The 17500-nt window shown below is 41.0% G+C and overlaps 1 protein-coding gene across 1 annotated transcript in view; it reads right to left on the bottom strand.

Annotated features, from left to right (window-relative positions):
• VWF (von Willebrand factor) overlaps window positions 1-17500 on the bottom strand; it is a 175648-nt gene that overhangs the window by 144292 nt on the left and 13856 nt on the right. The window contains exons 5-6 of the mRNA XM_070755224.1: window positions 10397-10592; window positions 6574-6789 (exon numbers count right to left, since the gene is read on the bottom strand). Of these exons, the coding sequence (XP_070611325.1) occupies window positions 6574-6789; window positions 10397-10592 (412 nt within the window). The remainder of the gene's footprint in view (window positions 1-6573; window positions 6790-10396; window positions 10593-17500) is intronic.

Raw genomic sequence — 17500 nt, forward strand, 5'->3', positions numbered from 1 at the left:
TGCAGTCAAGCAGACAAATAAGTAGATTTCCTAAATCAATTTTTGGACTAGGATTCATGGCTTTTCCTCCCACGCCCCTCCTATCTTTTTCAGATTGTTCAAAACCAATTAAGTGTCCTGAACAACAGCTTCCATGTGAGATATAAAACACTAGCAGAACTTACTGTTAGTATGTCTACAACTTACAGTCCCATCAACTCAATCTTAACTCTAGATGGCAGCAATTACAACTTTATGCTCTTTTTCACAAAACAGCTGCCCCAAAACTCAACAGTGTGGAGATAGCAGTTTTGATGAAAAGGGAGTTTGTTTGTTTGTTTGTTTGTTTGTTTGTTTAGTTAGCTAGCTAGCTAGCTAGCTAGCTAGCTAGCTAGCTAGCTAGTTAGTTAGTTAGTTAGTCCAATACACAATGAGAGTTTTAGTGGGTATATATATTAATTTTCTCCCTTAATTTTCAAATTCAGCAAAAAAAACATGTGACACATACAGATAGAATTGTCGGCTATCAATAAAATTAACTGCCTTGGAAATGGCCCTGGGTTGGGCCGAGAGGCAAATAAGGAGCTGTGATGTTCCTTCAATACACCAGGGTGATTTGACACAAAAATATGTAACCCTTCCCTGGTGCAGAGCTGAAGGGATTGGATACTGTAGCCTAGAGGATAATTCTCTGCCTTACAAGGCAAAGGTTGCAGGTTCAGGTCCCAGTGGGTATGGCTAGCTGATGAGGCCAAAATAAGGCCGAAATAGATCTATCCTAGTCTCCCTTAATTTTCAAATTCAGCAAAAAAAACCCATGTGACACATACAGATAGAATTGTCGGCTATCAATAAAATTAACTGCCTTGGAAATGGCCAGACGTCCAACTTTCTGCAGGACAGTCACGCTTTTTCATAATCTGTCCCGCGTGCAGTGCCTTTTCAGAAATATCCCAATTTTTTTCCTTCCTCCCTCTCTCCCTCCCTCCCTCTCTCTCTCTTTCTCCTCTATGGTGACAGCAGAAGGAAACGGCAAAGTGTCTTGGGGTCATCCTGGGTGGGTTGTACTTCCTGTGTCTCCCATATTGTACTTCCTGTGTCTCTCTCAGGGTAGGCCTCGCGCTGAGGCCATGCTCGCAGGACACGGCCTGGGCACCAGCTGCCTGTACATCGCGGAGAGGTCAGGGCATTCCCAGGAGATAAAGGCAGGGAGGATGAGAGAGAGAGAGAGAGAGAGAAAAGAGAAATTCCCCACCCCACCCCCATCAATGATGTCCCGCTTCAGCAATTTAAAAATCTGGTCACTTTACACCTGTGGAACACATGCCATAGGTTCGCCATCACAGGTTTAACACCTCCTGTTTAAGCAGAGGTTTCGACTAGAACAGCTTTTGGAGCCTGGAGAGGGCGAAACACGAAGCAGTGGAAGTGATGTGCCGGTGCCTGGAGGCTGTTGGGGCCTGGATGGGTGTCAACAAACTCAAACTCAATCCAGACAAGACGGAGTGGCTGTGGATCTTGCCTCCCAGGGACAATTCTATCTGTCTCTCTATTACCCTGTGGGGGGAATTATTGACCCCCTCAGAGAGGGTCCGCAACTTGGGCGTCCTCCTCGATCCACAGCTCACATTAGAGAACCATCTTTCAGCTGTGGCGAGGGGGGCGTTTGCCCAGGTTCGCCTGGTGCGCCAGTTGCGTCCCTATTTGGACTGGGAGTCACTGCTCACAGTCACTCATGCCCTCATCACCTTGAGGTTCGACTACTGTAACGCTCTCTACATGTGGCTACCTTTGAAAAGTGTTTGGAAACTTCAGATCGTGCAGAATGCAGCTGTAACAGCAATCATGGGCTTCCCTAAATACAGTGGAACCCCGACATACGAGCTGCTCCACTTGCGAGCAACTCGAGATAAGAGCTTGGGAGGGAGCGTCATTTCCGTTTGCCTCCCGAGCTCACATCCGGGATACGAGCCACGCCTCCCTGATACTTTCGGCAGCGAAGGAAGGAAGGCAAGGAAGCGCCCGGCTCCTCTCTGCTCGTAGTATCCCACTTGGTAAGCATTCGCTCGGCTTCTGCTTGGGGGTGGGGGGGTCCTTGGCTTCTGCTTGGGGGTGGGGGGGGGCCGTCCCCGCTTTAGGAGTCAGCAAAGAAGCCGCGCGTGTGTTTTAAAACATCGGAGCCGGCATGGGGAGGCTTTCAATCAACCCCCGAGTCCGGGTTGGGGGCTCGGGGGCTGATTGAAAGCCTCCCCATGCCGGCTCCGATCTTTTACAACACACGCGCGGCTTCTTTGCTGACTCCTGGCGAACTTCCCCGCTTTAGGAGTCAGCAAAGAAGCCGCGCGTGTGTTTTAAAACATCGGAGCCGGCATGGGGAGGCTTTCAATCAGCCCCTGAGCCCGGGTTGGGGGCTCGGGGGCTGATTGAAAGCCTCCCCATGCCGGCTCCGATCTTTTACAACACACGCGCGGCTTCTTTGCTGACTCCTGGCGAACTTCCCCGCTTCAGCCGACGTCTTTTCCCCTCAGCCCTCGGGCTTGCACGCATTAATCGCTTTTACATTATTTCCTATGGGAAACAATGTTTCGACATACGAGCTTTTCGACGTGCGAGCCTCCTTCCGGAACCAATTAATTTCGTAAGTCGGGGTTCCACTGTATGCCCATATTACTCCAACACTCCGCAGTCTGCATTGGTTGCCTATCAGTTTCCGGTCACAATTCAAAGTGTTGGTTATGACCTATACAGCCCTTCATGGCACCGGACCAGAATACCTTCGGGACCACCTTCTGCCGCACGAATCCCAGCGACCAGTTCGGTCCCACAGAGGTGGCCTTCTCCGGGTCCCGCCGACTAAACAATGTCGTCTGGCGGGACCCAGGGGAAGAGCCTTCTCTGTGGTGGCTCCGACCCTCTGGAACCAGCTCCCCCTTGAGATTAGGATTGCCCCCACCCTCCTTGCCTTTTGCAAACTCCTTAAAACCCACCTCTGCCGTCAGGCATGGGGGGACTGAAACATCTCCCCCTTGCCCATGTTGTTTTGGTGTTAGATTGTGTGCTTGTTTTTAAATATTTTGGGGTTGTTTTTCATGAATTTTTTAGCTTAAAATTGTAATTGGATTGGTGGGCATTGGATTTGTTATTATGTATTGTTTTTACCATTGTTGTGAGCCGCCCCGAGTTTGCGGAGAGGGGCGGCATATAAATCCAATAAATCTAAATCTACTGGGTCCACCAGAAACTGGGAAACCAGAGGGCCTCCAGAGGGCCTCTAGGGGGTGGGGGAAGCTATTTTTTGCCCTCCTCGGACATTGAATTATGGGTGTGGGCACTCCCGCATGCACGATAGTGCACACACATGCTCTTTCGGCACCCAAGGAAAAAAAAGGTTTGCCATCACTGGACTAGAAAGACTTCCAAAGTCCGTTCCAACTTTGTTTCTGAGAGCTGGGCATCTGCAAAACAGCAACCCACGTCATCATTTTGAGAATGATGGCATTCCTGGCATTCTTGAAATGAGAGAGGATGCCTTCCGAATGCCAGCACCCCACTTTTCGTGGTCTAAATGTTGGCATTTGGATGGGGGCGTAGGAACATATGGGACAAAGAGGAGTGACACCAGCTGGAGGAACTCAATCCCGCGTTAGTGGATTCCAACAATCAAGCCTGAAAGAAAACCTTAGCAGAGGCGGATTTATAAGCCACCCAGATCTCGTCACTGAAAGTGAGTGGGCAGCCGTATGAATTCTCTTAAATAAATAAGGAAATAACCGCAGAAGGCCAACCTTCTGGTTTTATTCCATTGGTTGCAGGAAGAAAATCTCATTTTCTCCTCCGAGAGCTGCCGACGTTTGTTGAATGGGTGCACATCAGCCTAAATTTTGCAACACACACACACACACATTTATTTATTTTATTTATTTATTGGATTTGTATGCCGCCCCTCTCCGCAGACTCGGGGCGGCTAACAACAATGATAAAAACAGCATGTAGAAATCCAATTAATAAAACCACTAAAAACCCTTATAATAAAACAAAACATACACACAAACATACCATGCATAACTTGTAATGGCCTAGGGGGAAGGAATATCTTTACTCCCCCATGCCTGGCGGCATAAATGAGTCTTGAGTAGTTTACGAAAGACAGGGAGGGTGGGGGCAGTTCTAATCTCCGGGGGGAGTTGGTTCCAGAGGGCCGGGGCTGCCACACAGAAGGCTCTTCCCCTGGGGCCCACCAAACGACATTGTTTAGTCGACGGGACCTGGAAAAGGCCAACTCTGTGGGACCTTATCGGTCGCTGGGATTCGTGTGGTAGCAGGAGGTTCCGGAGGTAATCTGGTCTCATGCCATGTAGGGCTTTAAAGGTCATGACCAACACTTTGAATTGTGACCGGAAACTGATCGGCAGCCAATGCAGGCCACGGAATGTTGAAGAAACGTGGGCGAATCTTGGAAGCCCACATACACAAACGGCAATTCAAATCTTCATCTACTCATTCACTGGAGAGGGCAACATTCTCCCTACTCCGGTGGGAGATACTTGCACTACTCACTGTGAAGTGTTTTGATGGATGTGATTGGGGGAAAGAGTAGCTTTACTTAGAAACATAGAAGATTGATGGCAAAAAAAGACCTCATGGTCTAATCTGCCCTTATACTATTTCCTGTATTTATTCCTTTTCCCAAGTGCATTATTTTACATTTGGAAACGTTAAACTGCAGTTTCCATTGCTTTGACCACTTATCTAGTAAAGCTAAATCATTTGCCATATTACAGACGCCTCCAGGAATATCAACCCTATTGCACACTTTAGAGTCATCAGCAGTGAGGGACACCCAGTAGTGGGTTGCTACCAGTATGGTAGAGGACAGCACACCGATAGCGCATGATGCGCTGTGTGTGCAGCTTCAGTTCCCTTGCGTGATTGCACATCCCAGCATATTTTTCCTTTCCGCGCATGCGCAGAAGTAGCATCTCTCAAGAGGATGCACGCAAGAGAGATTTTGCATGTGCAGGAAGCAAAAATGTACTGAAATATTACGAGGCGATGCGCGCGCAAAATATTTTTGTGAGTTTCTGCTTCTGCGCATACGCAGAAACAAAAAAATCGCTGAAATTTCTCTTGTGCGTGCGCGTCCCCTTGCAATATTTCAGTGTGTTTTTGCTTCCTGCACATGCGCAGAAGGAAAGACATGCTGGGACATGCACATGCGCGCAAGAGAACTGAAGCCACGCACAGAGCACATCGGTAGTCGCGGTAATGGGGAGACCTGATGAGAGAAGCAGCATCAACAGAAGATTTATTGTGAAGGAGCCTGAGTTGAATTACAGCAATTGCCATCCAAGTATCTTTGATTTCCCCCTCCTTGTTTTATTTTATTCTATTCTATTCTATTCTATTCTATTCTATTCTATTCTATTCTATTTATTTTATTTTATTTTATTTTATTTTATTTTATTTTATTTTATTTTATTTATTTTATTTTATTTCATTTTATTTTATTTCATTATATTTTATTACATTATATTTCATTTCATTATATTTCATTTCTTTTCTTTTCTTTTATCTTTTCTTATCTTATCATTTCATTTCATTTCATTTATTTTATTTTATTTTATTTTATTTTATTTTATTTTTATGCTGCCCCTCCCTTTCTGCAACTACTGAACGGTCGCGTAGTGTTATGAAGTTCAGAATAATAATATTTTTTTTAAAAAAACATTGAACAACAGCATAAATAATTGAAGAGAACAGAAAGCACATTACTGGTAGCATCACACTCGGCTTCCAAGCTTATGGATTTTGAAAAGAGTCCATTAAAAAAAAAAACCCCAACTCCCACCCAACCCACTAAACCTCAGTCTAAAACGAGAAAGCTTTATTATAGTTTAATACCACTCGGTAAAATGTGACCCTCTCAGGCAATTCTGCCAGGAGCTTTGAATCGTTCAGCGGAACTAATCCAGGCTGTATTATATCAGGATGGGACTGTTGGCTCCTTCCCAGAGCCCCTTCCTCACAGTTAGGCCTGGGTGGGGGGCAGTGATGTTCAACATCTCATGCTTTGGGGCAGGCGGGGCAGGGGTGGGCAACAGGCAGGACGGGGTGGAACGCAGTTCCACTGGTGGAAATGAAGATGCGTGCTATCCCACAAACAATGTCATCTGGCGGGACCCAGGGGAAGAGCCTTCTCTGTGGTGGCTCCGACCCTCTGGAACCAGCTCCCCTCTGAGATTAGGATTGCCCCCACCCTCCTTGCCTTTCGTAAACTCCTTAAAACCCACCTCTGCCGTCAGGCATGGGGGAACTAAAACATCTCCCCCTTGCCCATGTTGTTTTGCTGTTTGATTGATTGTGTGCTTGTTTTTTATATATATTGGGATTGTTTTATGAATTTCTTAACTTAAAATCGTAATTGTATTGGTGGGCATTGGATTTGTCACTATGTACTGTTTTTTGCTATTGTTGTGAGCCGCCCTGAGTCTGCGGAGAGGGGCGGAATATAAATCCAATAAATCTAATCTAATCTAACTTCACCGCACATTAGTAACACTGACCCAGACCTGACTTTAGTGAGTGCCAACCTACCACAAAATTCTGGCTTCCTCCAGTTGATGACAACTCCTTTCCGGGCGCAAGCCATGGCGTAGGCCGAGACCGCGGAGCACAAGCAGTCTTTCCCATCCGAGCAGGAGCAGACGTCATAGCGACAGTTCTTGTGGTAGGGAGACGGGCTGACCTCGTGGTGACAGGGCTCGAAGAGGGGTGACAGCAGAACCGAGCAGGAACTCTCGGCATACCTGGCTGAAAAGAAAAGCAGGTTCAACAGAGGGGGAAATGGCACACTGTCACAATAAGGTTTACAGGCGGTCCTCAGCATGCGACCAAACCCACCTCTGCCGTCAGGCATGGGGGAATTGAAACATCTCCCCCGGGCCTATACAGTTTATGTATGGTATGTTTGTGTGTATGTTTGCTTTTAATAATGGGTTTTTTAGTGTTTCTCTTAAATTATTCGATTTGTTATATTTATTTATTATTTAGATTTGTATGCCGCCCCTCTCCGCAGACTCGGGGCAGCTATATATTGTTTATTATTGCTGTGAGCCGCCCCGAGTCTACGGAGAGGGGCGGCATACAAATCTAATAAATAAAAATAAATAAATAAACAAACAAACAAACAAACATTCACATACATGAATGAATAAATAAATACATAAATAAAATAAATAAAATAAATAAAATAAATAAAATAAATAAAATAAATAAAATAAATAAAATAAATAAAATAAATAAAATAAATAAAATAAATAAAATAAATAAAATAAATAAAATAAATAAAATAAATAAAATAAATAAAATAAATAAAATAAATAAATAAATAGATAAAATAGATAAAATAGATAAAATAGATAAAATAGATAAAATAGATAAAATAGATAAAATAGATAAAAAAAATAAAATAAATAAATAAAATGAAATAAATGAAATAAATGAAATAAATGAAATAAAATAAATAAAATAAATAAAATAAATAAAATAAATAAAATAAATAAAATAAATAAAATAAATAAAATAAATAAAATAAATAAAATAAACAAAATAAACAAAATAAACAAAATAAACAAAATAAATAAAATAAAATAAATAAAATAAATAAAATAAATAAAATAGATAAAATAGATAAAATAGATAAAATAGATAAAATAGATAAAATAGATAAAATAGATAAAATAGATAAAATAGATAAAATAGATAAATAAATAAAATGAAATAAATGAAATAAATGAAATAAATGAAATAAATGAAATAAATGAAATAAATGAAATAAATGAAATAAATAAAATAAATAAAATAAATAAAATAATAAATAAAATAAATAAAATAATAAATAAAATAAATAAAATAAATAAAATAAATAAAATAAATAAAATAAATAAAATAAATAAAATAAAATAAAATAAATAAAATAAATAAAATAAATAAAATAAATAAAATAAATAAAATAAATAAAATAAATAAAATAAATAAAATAAATAAAATAAATAAAATAAAATAAATAAAATAAATAAAATAAATAAAATAAATAAATAAAATAAATAAAATAAATAAAATAAATAAAATAAATAAAATAAATAAAATAAATAAAATAAATAAAATAAATAAAATAAATAAAATAAATAAAATAAATTAAATAAATAAATTGTGAGTGAGTGAGTGAGTGAGTGAGTGAGTGAATGAATGAATGAATGAATGAATGAATGAATAAATAAATAAATAAATAAATAAGCAAAGAAACAGAATCAGGAAATCTGTTGTTACGTATTTTTTAACAGTGTGCTTTGGTGAGAAGTATAAAACCAACCTTTCCTCTTTTTGTTGTATATATAGCCTTGGGTAAGCCTGCCAAAGCAGCATTCCTAAGGTGGGCACAGCCAGGAAAAAAAGGAAGGGCCAGGAGAATAATAAAACTCGTTTCAATGCAAGAAGTTGGATGTTATTCCTTACTCTTTTAATCATGTCCTAACTTTGCTAAAAGCAAAAACAGAACAACAAACCAAGCACAAAACCAGATTTAATGCATGGACAGGAGTGGACTTGTCTCTAAAAACTCCGCCTAGAGAATTGCGCCTGCCTGCACCAAAGTCTTGGCTGGTGTATGTTAGTACATGGTACATACTGTTATTTGGGATTGCCATGTCTGTTAAACTGCCTATTGTAGTTTATTACATTTACAGTTGTAATATCACTTTAAGGACTTTGGCTGGTTAGCCATAAGAGGGCGCTAGTACTCTCTCCTGACGATGATGCTGGATTGCTCATACACCTTTTTGCCTTTACCTAGAGGGGGGGGAGTGTATTTTGCTTAGTGCTTGCTGTGTGTGGTTTGTATATTATTTATGCTTTATATATATATGCAAATAATACTTATTCAAGATACTAAGTCTGTGTCGTTACTGGCTGTATCGCACATCCACACTCTTCCTTAATCTCTGCTCGGCGTATGTCGAAGGGTTTGTAGCCTAGCTGCACCGAGACATATCAACAGTGTAGGAAAAATGAATTATTCTAGGAAATATTGAAAAAGCAGAATGTTATATTTCCCTGGAGGAGAAATGGATAAATGGGGGGGGGGGGGTTAGGTAGGGACAGAGGTAGGTTTGGACCGGTTCTATAGAACCGGTAGTGGGAATTTTGCCACGTTTGCCAAACTGGGAGCGATTGCCAGCTGGCCACACCCTCGAACCAGTTCTCTTGGTGGCGCCATAGGTGGCACCATTTTGTCTTTGCCTTCTGTGAATGGGCAGAAGCTGTTTTGGGCTTCTGTGAATGGGCAGAAGCTGTTTTGGGCTTCTGTGAATGGGAAGAAGCTGTTTTGGGCTTCTGCACATGCACAGGAGCTAGGTTTTCAGCACTGTGCATGCCAGAGGCCATGTGGCATGGGAGGGAGCGAACCAGCGGCGAAGTAAGACAGAGTCTTAACAGCCCCCACCTTCAGGGAAGGCCTGCCATCTTCGGCGCTATCGGTGCACCCTCTGATGCTGTCACGGGGGAGCGTGCCCCCCAGGAGTGCATGCGCGCTTGTTGGCACATGATTTTGCTTCTGCACATGCACAGCAAGTAAAATCTTGCGTGAACACTTTCACGCGAGCGAGATTTCAGTGATTTTTGACGATATTTTTGCTTCCGCGCATGCACAGAAGCAAAAAATCCATGAAAATCGCCATCGTGAACATCTGCACACGATATTTCGCTTTCTGCACATGCGCAGAAGCAAAATCTCACACGAGGGCATCCAACAAAGGTAGGATTAACCCTCTATCCATCTAGCAGCAGAAGTCGCCACATGGAACCTGGGGAAATTATATCACCCAGCCAGATTCAACCAAGCTTGGGACTCAAAAGACAACCTACAAAGTTACTCCCTGAATGGCCCCATGGGAGAATGAGAACCAATCAGAATGCAAGCTCAAATTCAAAGCCCAACAGAGGGTATAAATCTCTCTCTCTTTGCCCAGGTGTTTTTTCCTTTGTCCCGAACCACAAACCCATGTGGTCCTGTCCACCATTAAACCATCTTTCTAAGTGGTCTCCTTGTTTCCAGTGTCTTTCTTTCCACTTGGAACTGAATCCAGATGGGCCTTTCATCCAACACTGGATTAAAATAACACACTGCTATTTATTTATTTATTTATTTATTTATTTATTTATTTATTTATTTATTTATTTATTTATTTATTTATTTATTTTAATCACAGCCCACAAAGGGTTCAGTTGTAAGCGCACTTACCAAGATCTATTTCGATCTTGTTATGGTCTCATCAGACAGACCTACCCCTGCTGGTATTTGAACCTGTAGCATGCTGCATGCAAGGCAGGATATTAACCTCTGTCCTACAGGCTCACTTACCTAAACGGGGATTGAGGTTGCAGGAATTGCTGTCTTGTTTTTGCAAATCTTCACAGTCTCCCTTCAGCTTCCAAGAATTGCCAAAATCCTCCACCAGGGTTTCCACCAGCCCGGAAGGGGTGAGGAAATCATCTCCTTGGTTGCCGTTGTAGTTGCCGCAGAGACCACACGTTTGTTCAGTGTATTCCAAAGATAACTAGAGAAAGAGCAAATATATAGCTTATTTTTTTTCTCGCAGGCGTTTTGAGAAACAAAATGAAACAAAAGATAGCACACACAACTGGAAAACCAACCCATAAACAAAATAGTGTACACAACCCACACCGCATTTTGGACATAAACATTCTAGAAAATGTCCAGAGATACTTTACTAAAAGAGACCTCCACTCGCAACAGAATACCCTACACAACTAGACTTGCAATCCTAGGTTTAGAAAGCTTAGAACTACGTCGCCTTAAACACGACCTGAGCATCATCTGCTAAAACGTCCTTCCTGTCAACGACTCCTTCAGCTTCTACTACTCTTTCAGTAAAATAATATTTTCTCATGTTACTTTTAATCTTTCCCCCAACTAACCTCAAGGACAAGAAGCAATGGGTGGAAATTAAACAAGGAGAGAAGCAACTTAGAACTAAGGAGAGATTTCCTGATAGTTAGTACAATTAATCAGTTGAACAGCTTGCCTCCAGAAGTTGTAAATGCTCCAACACTGGAAGTGTTTAAGGAGATGTTGGACAACCATTTGTATGGGGTTTCCTGCCTAAGCAGGGAACTACAATTTAGTAACTACTTTATTATGTTCTGCCTATAATACAGAAATCTCATTGGGAACAATTAGATAAGGCTCCAAGGGACTTAGTAGAGTCAGTCCTAGTCCTTTTATAGTGACACAGTGACTCCAAGCTAGTTCCACCCTTGATCCCTGCTCCCTGCCAGGCTGGGCTGCTTCCCAACATCAGCATAGGGAGAAATTTTTGGGAGTGTTCTCTATCACTCTACCCTCAAGTGAAGCAACCTGTTCTTCAAGACTTCAATGGCTTGCATTTAGTTCCATGATGCTAGGAGCTTTCAGTATTCCAAAGACAGATCAAAGATGCAATCCTATAGTATATATAATTATCACTGAACTCAATGGGGATAGCTACTGAGTAAACACAAAGGACTGCATTACAGTGTTCCCTCGATTTTTGCGGGTTCGAACTTCGCGGAAAGTCTATAGCACGGTTTTTCAAAAATATTAATTAAAAAATACTTTGTTGGTTTTTTCCCTATACCACGGTTTTCCCCACCCGATGACGTCATATGTCATCGCCAAACTTTCGTCTGCCTTTAATAAATATTTTTTTTAATAAACTTTAATAAATAAACATGGTGAGTAATAATCTGAATGGTTGCTAAGGGAATGGAAAATTGCAATTTAGGGGTTTAAAGTGTGAAGGGAAGGCTTGTGATAATGTTCATAGCCAAAAATAGTGTATTTACTTCCGCATCTCTACTTTGCGGAAATTCAACTTTCGCGGGCGATCTTGGAACGCATCCCCCGCGAAAAGCGAGGGAACACTGTATTTGGTCCGTTCCTTATACACTGCTCAAAAAAATTAAAATAAATGGAACACTTAAACAACACAATATAACTCCAAGTAAATCAAACTTCTGTGAAATCAATCTGTCCACTTAGGAAGCAACACTGATTGACACTCAATTTCACATGCTGCTGTGCACATTCAACTTTGTACAGAACAAAGTATCCAATTAGAATATTTCATTCATTCAGATCTAGGATGTGTTAGATTAGATTAGATTAGATTAGATTTATTGAATTTATATGCCACCCCTCTCCGCAGACTCGGGGCGGCTCACAACAATGGCAAAAACAGTACATAGTGACAAATCTAACAAATCTGTTCCTTGAGTGTTCCCTTTATTTTTTGAGCAGTATATATTATTTTTCCTGAAAGAAAAATGTAGATACATTGACTTCTAAGCAGACAAAAGGGCATCAGTATGGACTCAGCAGATACTCCAGCCAAATTGAAAGACTTTCAAAAATTAATTTCTACAAGACAGTTAATATTTTTCATAGACGTACTGACTATACTACAGTTACCAACTACCCTGCTTCCCCGAAAATAAGACGTACCCCGAAAGTAAGGCATGTCAGAGGTTTTGCAGAATTTGCTAATATAAGGCACCCCCCGAAAATAAGGCGTAGTCAAGTTTACATACGGTACGGTGGAAAAACATACGGTACCATTCAAAGTTGTTCATAGCGGTACCGTAATAATGTGGCGTCCCCTGCTGGCCCCTTCCATCGCTTTGTACCGTCCAGTACAGCAGACACAGTCTGCTGCTGTCTCACCACCATTACAGTCTCCACTACAGTGCATGACTGTAGCTCCTCTGGTGGCCGGAAGCGGCAATAGCGGGAGTATACTGTTGTACCATATAAGTGCCGTCGTTTGTGTGTGTGGGTGCCATACTGACAGGTACCGTACCGTAATCAGTGTACCGTACGGTACACTTTCTTTGGGGGTGTCAGCTTTTCTGCCTGTGAATTTGTCTTATTTGAGAAATATAAGGCATCCCCAAAAAATAAGACGTAGCACAACTTTTGGAGCAAAAATTAATATAAGACAGTGTCTTATTTTCAGGGAAACATGGTATGAAGAAAGAGAGACGGGGCATATTAAATAATGATTGTAATTGGGCAAAGAATTTCTGGGATTGATTTATTTTCTGTAATATTTTTTTAACATTTATATTTCAGTGCATTTGCTGAAAAAGATGGTGGACTATTTAAAGTTTAGAAGGACACAGAGGGAAAACATGCCATTGTTTAGGAACGTAGCAGGAAACTGAGTTTATGCAATATTTATCATAAAATGTCTGCTGCGTTCATTGGGAACGACTCACTTCCCCCAATTGTCCAAAATATTTGACACCACCTCCTGTTGTGCGTGGGTTGTACATTTTTTTTAATGCTCCAAGGCAACCAACCACTGATGTTTAAGGAACAGAAATGTTGGAAAAAAGAAAATAGGGAAAAATTAGAAGGTGAATTGGAAATAAAGCTGGTTCTTGATGTCTACGGAGATTCTTAGTCATCCAGGCCATATTTATCCCCAAGATGCTTTTTTAAAGAAGCGAGAGGAGATAATAATAATAATAATAATAATAATAATAATAATAATAATAATTGGGAAGCGCCCGACTGATGATGAAATACGAAATCCAGCATAGTGATCTCGTTTGCTGAGTTGTACTGACATAATAATAATAATAATAATAATAATAATAATAATAATAATAATAATAACAACAACAACAATTTATTAGATTTGTATGCCGCCCCTCTCCAAAGACTCGGGGCGGCTCACAACAATAATAAAACAATATAACCATGTACAAATCTAATATTAAAACATATAAAACCCCATCATTTAAAACCATGCAACACACGCATACCAAACATAAAATATAAAAGCCTGGGGGAGATGTCTCAGTTCCCCCATGCCTGGCGATACAGGTGGGTCTTAAGTAATTTGCGAAAGACAAGGAGGGTGGGGGCAGTTCTAATCTCTGGGGGGAGTTGATTCCAGAGGGCCGGGGCCACCACAGAGAAGGCTCTTCCCCTGGGGCCTGCCAAACGACATTGTTTAGTCGACGGGACCCAGAGAAGGCCAACTCTGTGGGACCTTATTGGCCACTGGGATTCGTGCGGTAGAAGGCAGTTCCGGAGATTAGACCCTGCCCCTCTGGAATCAACTCCCCCTGGAGATTAGGATTGCCCCCACCCTCCTTGCCTTTCGCAAACTCCTTAAAACCCACCTCTGCCATCAGGCATGGGGAAATTGATTCCTCCGGGCCGTTCCGTTTTATGTATGGTTTGTCTGGGATGTATGACTGTTTTTATATTAAGGGTTTTAACTGTTTTTTAATCATTGGATTTGTACTGTGTTTTGTTGTTGTGAGCCACTCCGAGTCTCCGGAGAGGAGCGGCATACAAATCTAATAAATAATAATAATAATTCACTCACTCACTCACTCACCTACAGTTCCTGAACATTTTATTAGTCCTTGGTTAGAAAACCAGCAAAAAAAAGTCCAGGTGTGATTGGACTCCATAGTGTCATCCCCAAACCCAGAACAATCCTGGGCCTAGAAAGCTTAGAACTAAGACGCCTTAAGCAAGATCTAAGTATTGCCCATAAGATCATATGCTGCAACATCCTGCCTGTTGGCTGCTACTTCAGCTTCAACCACAGCAACACAAGAGCACACAACAGATTCAAGGTTAATATTAACCGCTCCAAACTTGACTGTAAAAAATATGACTTCAGTAACCGAGTTGTCGAAGCGTGGAACTCATTACCGGACTCCATAGTGTCATCACCAAACCCCCAAAACTTTACCCTTAGATTATCCATGATTGACCTATCCAGATTCCTAAGAGGTCAGTAAGGGGCGAGTCCAAGTGCACTAGAGTGCCTTCCGTCCCCTGTCCTATTGCTCTCCTATATCTCCTATACCTCTTCTTCTATTCCTATATCTCTTCTTCTATTATTTCATTGATATGTTCTATGACTATACCTTCTTTTCTATTATTTCATAGATATATTTTACTATGAGTATCTCCTCTATAACCTTCATCATGTATTTTACTACGTGCATATAGATATATACCCACTAAACCCTCTTTGGGTATTGGACTAACTAACTAACTAACTAACTAACTAACTAACTAACTAAATAAATAAATAAATAACTAAATAAATAAATAAATAAATAAATAGCTAGTTAAATAAATAAATAAATAAATAAATAAACAAACAAACAAACAAACAAACAAACAATAGCACTTAACAATAGCACTTAGGTTTATATACCGCTTCACAGTGCTTTTACAGCCCTCTCTAAGCTATTTACAGAGTCAGCATATTGCCCCCAACAATCTGGGCCCTTATACAAGAAAGTACTTTGGTGGCATTGCCAAAAAAACCCTACGTAAATGGTTTCATGAACAGATTCAACAGTGAGTCTTTGTCTTTTCATACAAAGAAATAAACATTTGACAGATTCCCAGCTCGCGAGACATTTCAGCATAGGAACTTGTTTTATGCATTCTGTTTAGGGCTGTAGGTGAGAAAAAGGACAGTTTAATCAAGAGACCCTTATTTCCTGTCTCCATAGGAGCTGAGGATTAACCCAAAATTGTTTTATTTTTTGTACCCAAAGGGCTTTTGTCTTCAAACAAGACCGTGCAAAACAGGGTGGTTTTTTTAATAATATAAGATCTGGATTTTCTAAGATCTAGTGGCCAATAGATCTTAGAAGTTTCACAAAATTAAGATATAGAGCTGATTGCAACTTGAACTGTTATTAGATTGTTTATACAGTGGTACCTCGAGATACGAGTTTAATTCGTTCCGGACCTGGGCTCTTAAGTCGAGCAGCTCTTATCTCGAACGACTTTTCCCCATAGGAATTAATGTAAATAATTTTAATTGGTTCCAGCCCTCAAAAAACTCACAAAGTTAGTCTAAATTATGCAGAAAGACATGTTTTTAATGAAGAAATGTACATGTACATATAAATGAATAATGAAGTTTCTTTCACTTAACTTGTAAACTTTCTTAAACTTTTAAATTTACATATGTTCAACTTCTCTGCCACCCAATCCTGTAGGACAGAGGTCCCCAACCCTTTTTGCACCAGGGACCGGCTTTAAGCGATCAAGAGAGGAATGGGTGAATGAATGGACGGAGGGTGGGAAGGAAGGAAGGAAAGAGGGAAGGGACAGGAACAGAGGAAGGAAGCAAGGAAACTTATGAAAGGGGAGAGTAAGAGAGGAATGAGTGAAGGGAGGGAGGGAGGGAAGAAGGTGGGAAGGAGAAAGAAAAGAAGAAATAGAGGAAGGGAAGGTAAAAGAGAGAAAGAAAAAGAGCAAGAAAGAAAGCAAGAAAGAAAGAAAGAAAGAAAGAAAGGGGGAAGGGACAGGAACAGAGGAAGGAAGCAAGGAAACTTATGAAAGGGGAGAGTAAGAGAGGAATGAGTGAAGGGAGGGAGGGAGGGAAGAAGGTGGGAAGGAGAAAGAAAAGAAGAAATAGAGGAAGGGAAGGTAAAAGAGAGAAAGAAAAAGAGCAAGAAAGAAAGCTGCAAGCACCCCCCCGAGCCCCCCAGGCCGGCTGCAACCTTTTAAAACACGCGCGCCGCTTCGCAGGTGTCTCCTGAAGCCGAACGCGGAAGTTAGCGTTTGGCTTCAGGAGACAGCTCCTTGGCGCTTGTATCTCGAATTTGGGCTTGTAAGTAGAACAAAAATATCTCTCCCCTCCCAGCTCTTATCTCGAGTTGCTCTTAAGTAGAGCAGCTCTTATGTCGGGGTTCCACTGTATACAGAAATATAACCTAACCGTTGCTGTTATAGGCCATACATATAAAGAAAGAACTGTTTTTGGATTATAGTTCAGGTGGTGGGAGGGTTAGGGATGTGTTTTGTCATTTTGTGTTGTTCTGTACATAAGTATATATAACATATGTAAATATAAGATAAACTATGCAATGTCTTTTTAAATATTTATATATTCAATAAAAATTATATATATTATAATATTACATGGGGCAAAACCCGAACTCAGAACAACAGAGCTGGAGGGATCAGGTCTGGTGGCTCAACTGCTAATTCTCTGCTTTACAAGGCAGAGGCTGCCCGATCGAATCCCAGTAAGGAAGGGTGTGGCTAGCTGATGAGGCCAGAACAAGGCCGAAATGGTACCATCCTAGTCTCCCTTAATTTTAAAATTTCAGCTAAAAACATTTGATACATACAGAATATAGTTGTCGGCTATGAATAAATTAACTGCCTTGAAATGGTCCTGGGTTGGGCCTAGAGGCAAAAGGGAGCTGTGACGTTCCTTCAATATACCAGGGTGATCCGACATAAAAAAACATATAGCCCCTCCCTGGTACAGAGCTGGAGGGATCAGGTCTGGTGGCTCAACTGCTAATTCTCTGCCTTACAAGGCAGAGGCTGCCAGATCGAATCCCAGTAAGGAAGGGTGTGGCTAGCTGATGAGGCCAGAACAAGGCCGAAATGGTACCATCC

Source organism: Erythrolamprus reginae, chromosome 6, assembly GCF_031021105.1.
Source record: "Erythrolamprus reginae isolate rEryReg1 chromosome 6, rEryReg1.hap1, whole genome shotgun sequence".
Taxonomy (NCBI): domain Eukaryota; kingdom Metazoa; phylum Chordata; class Lepidosauria; order Squamata; family Dipsadidae; genus Erythrolamprus; species Erythrolamprus reginae.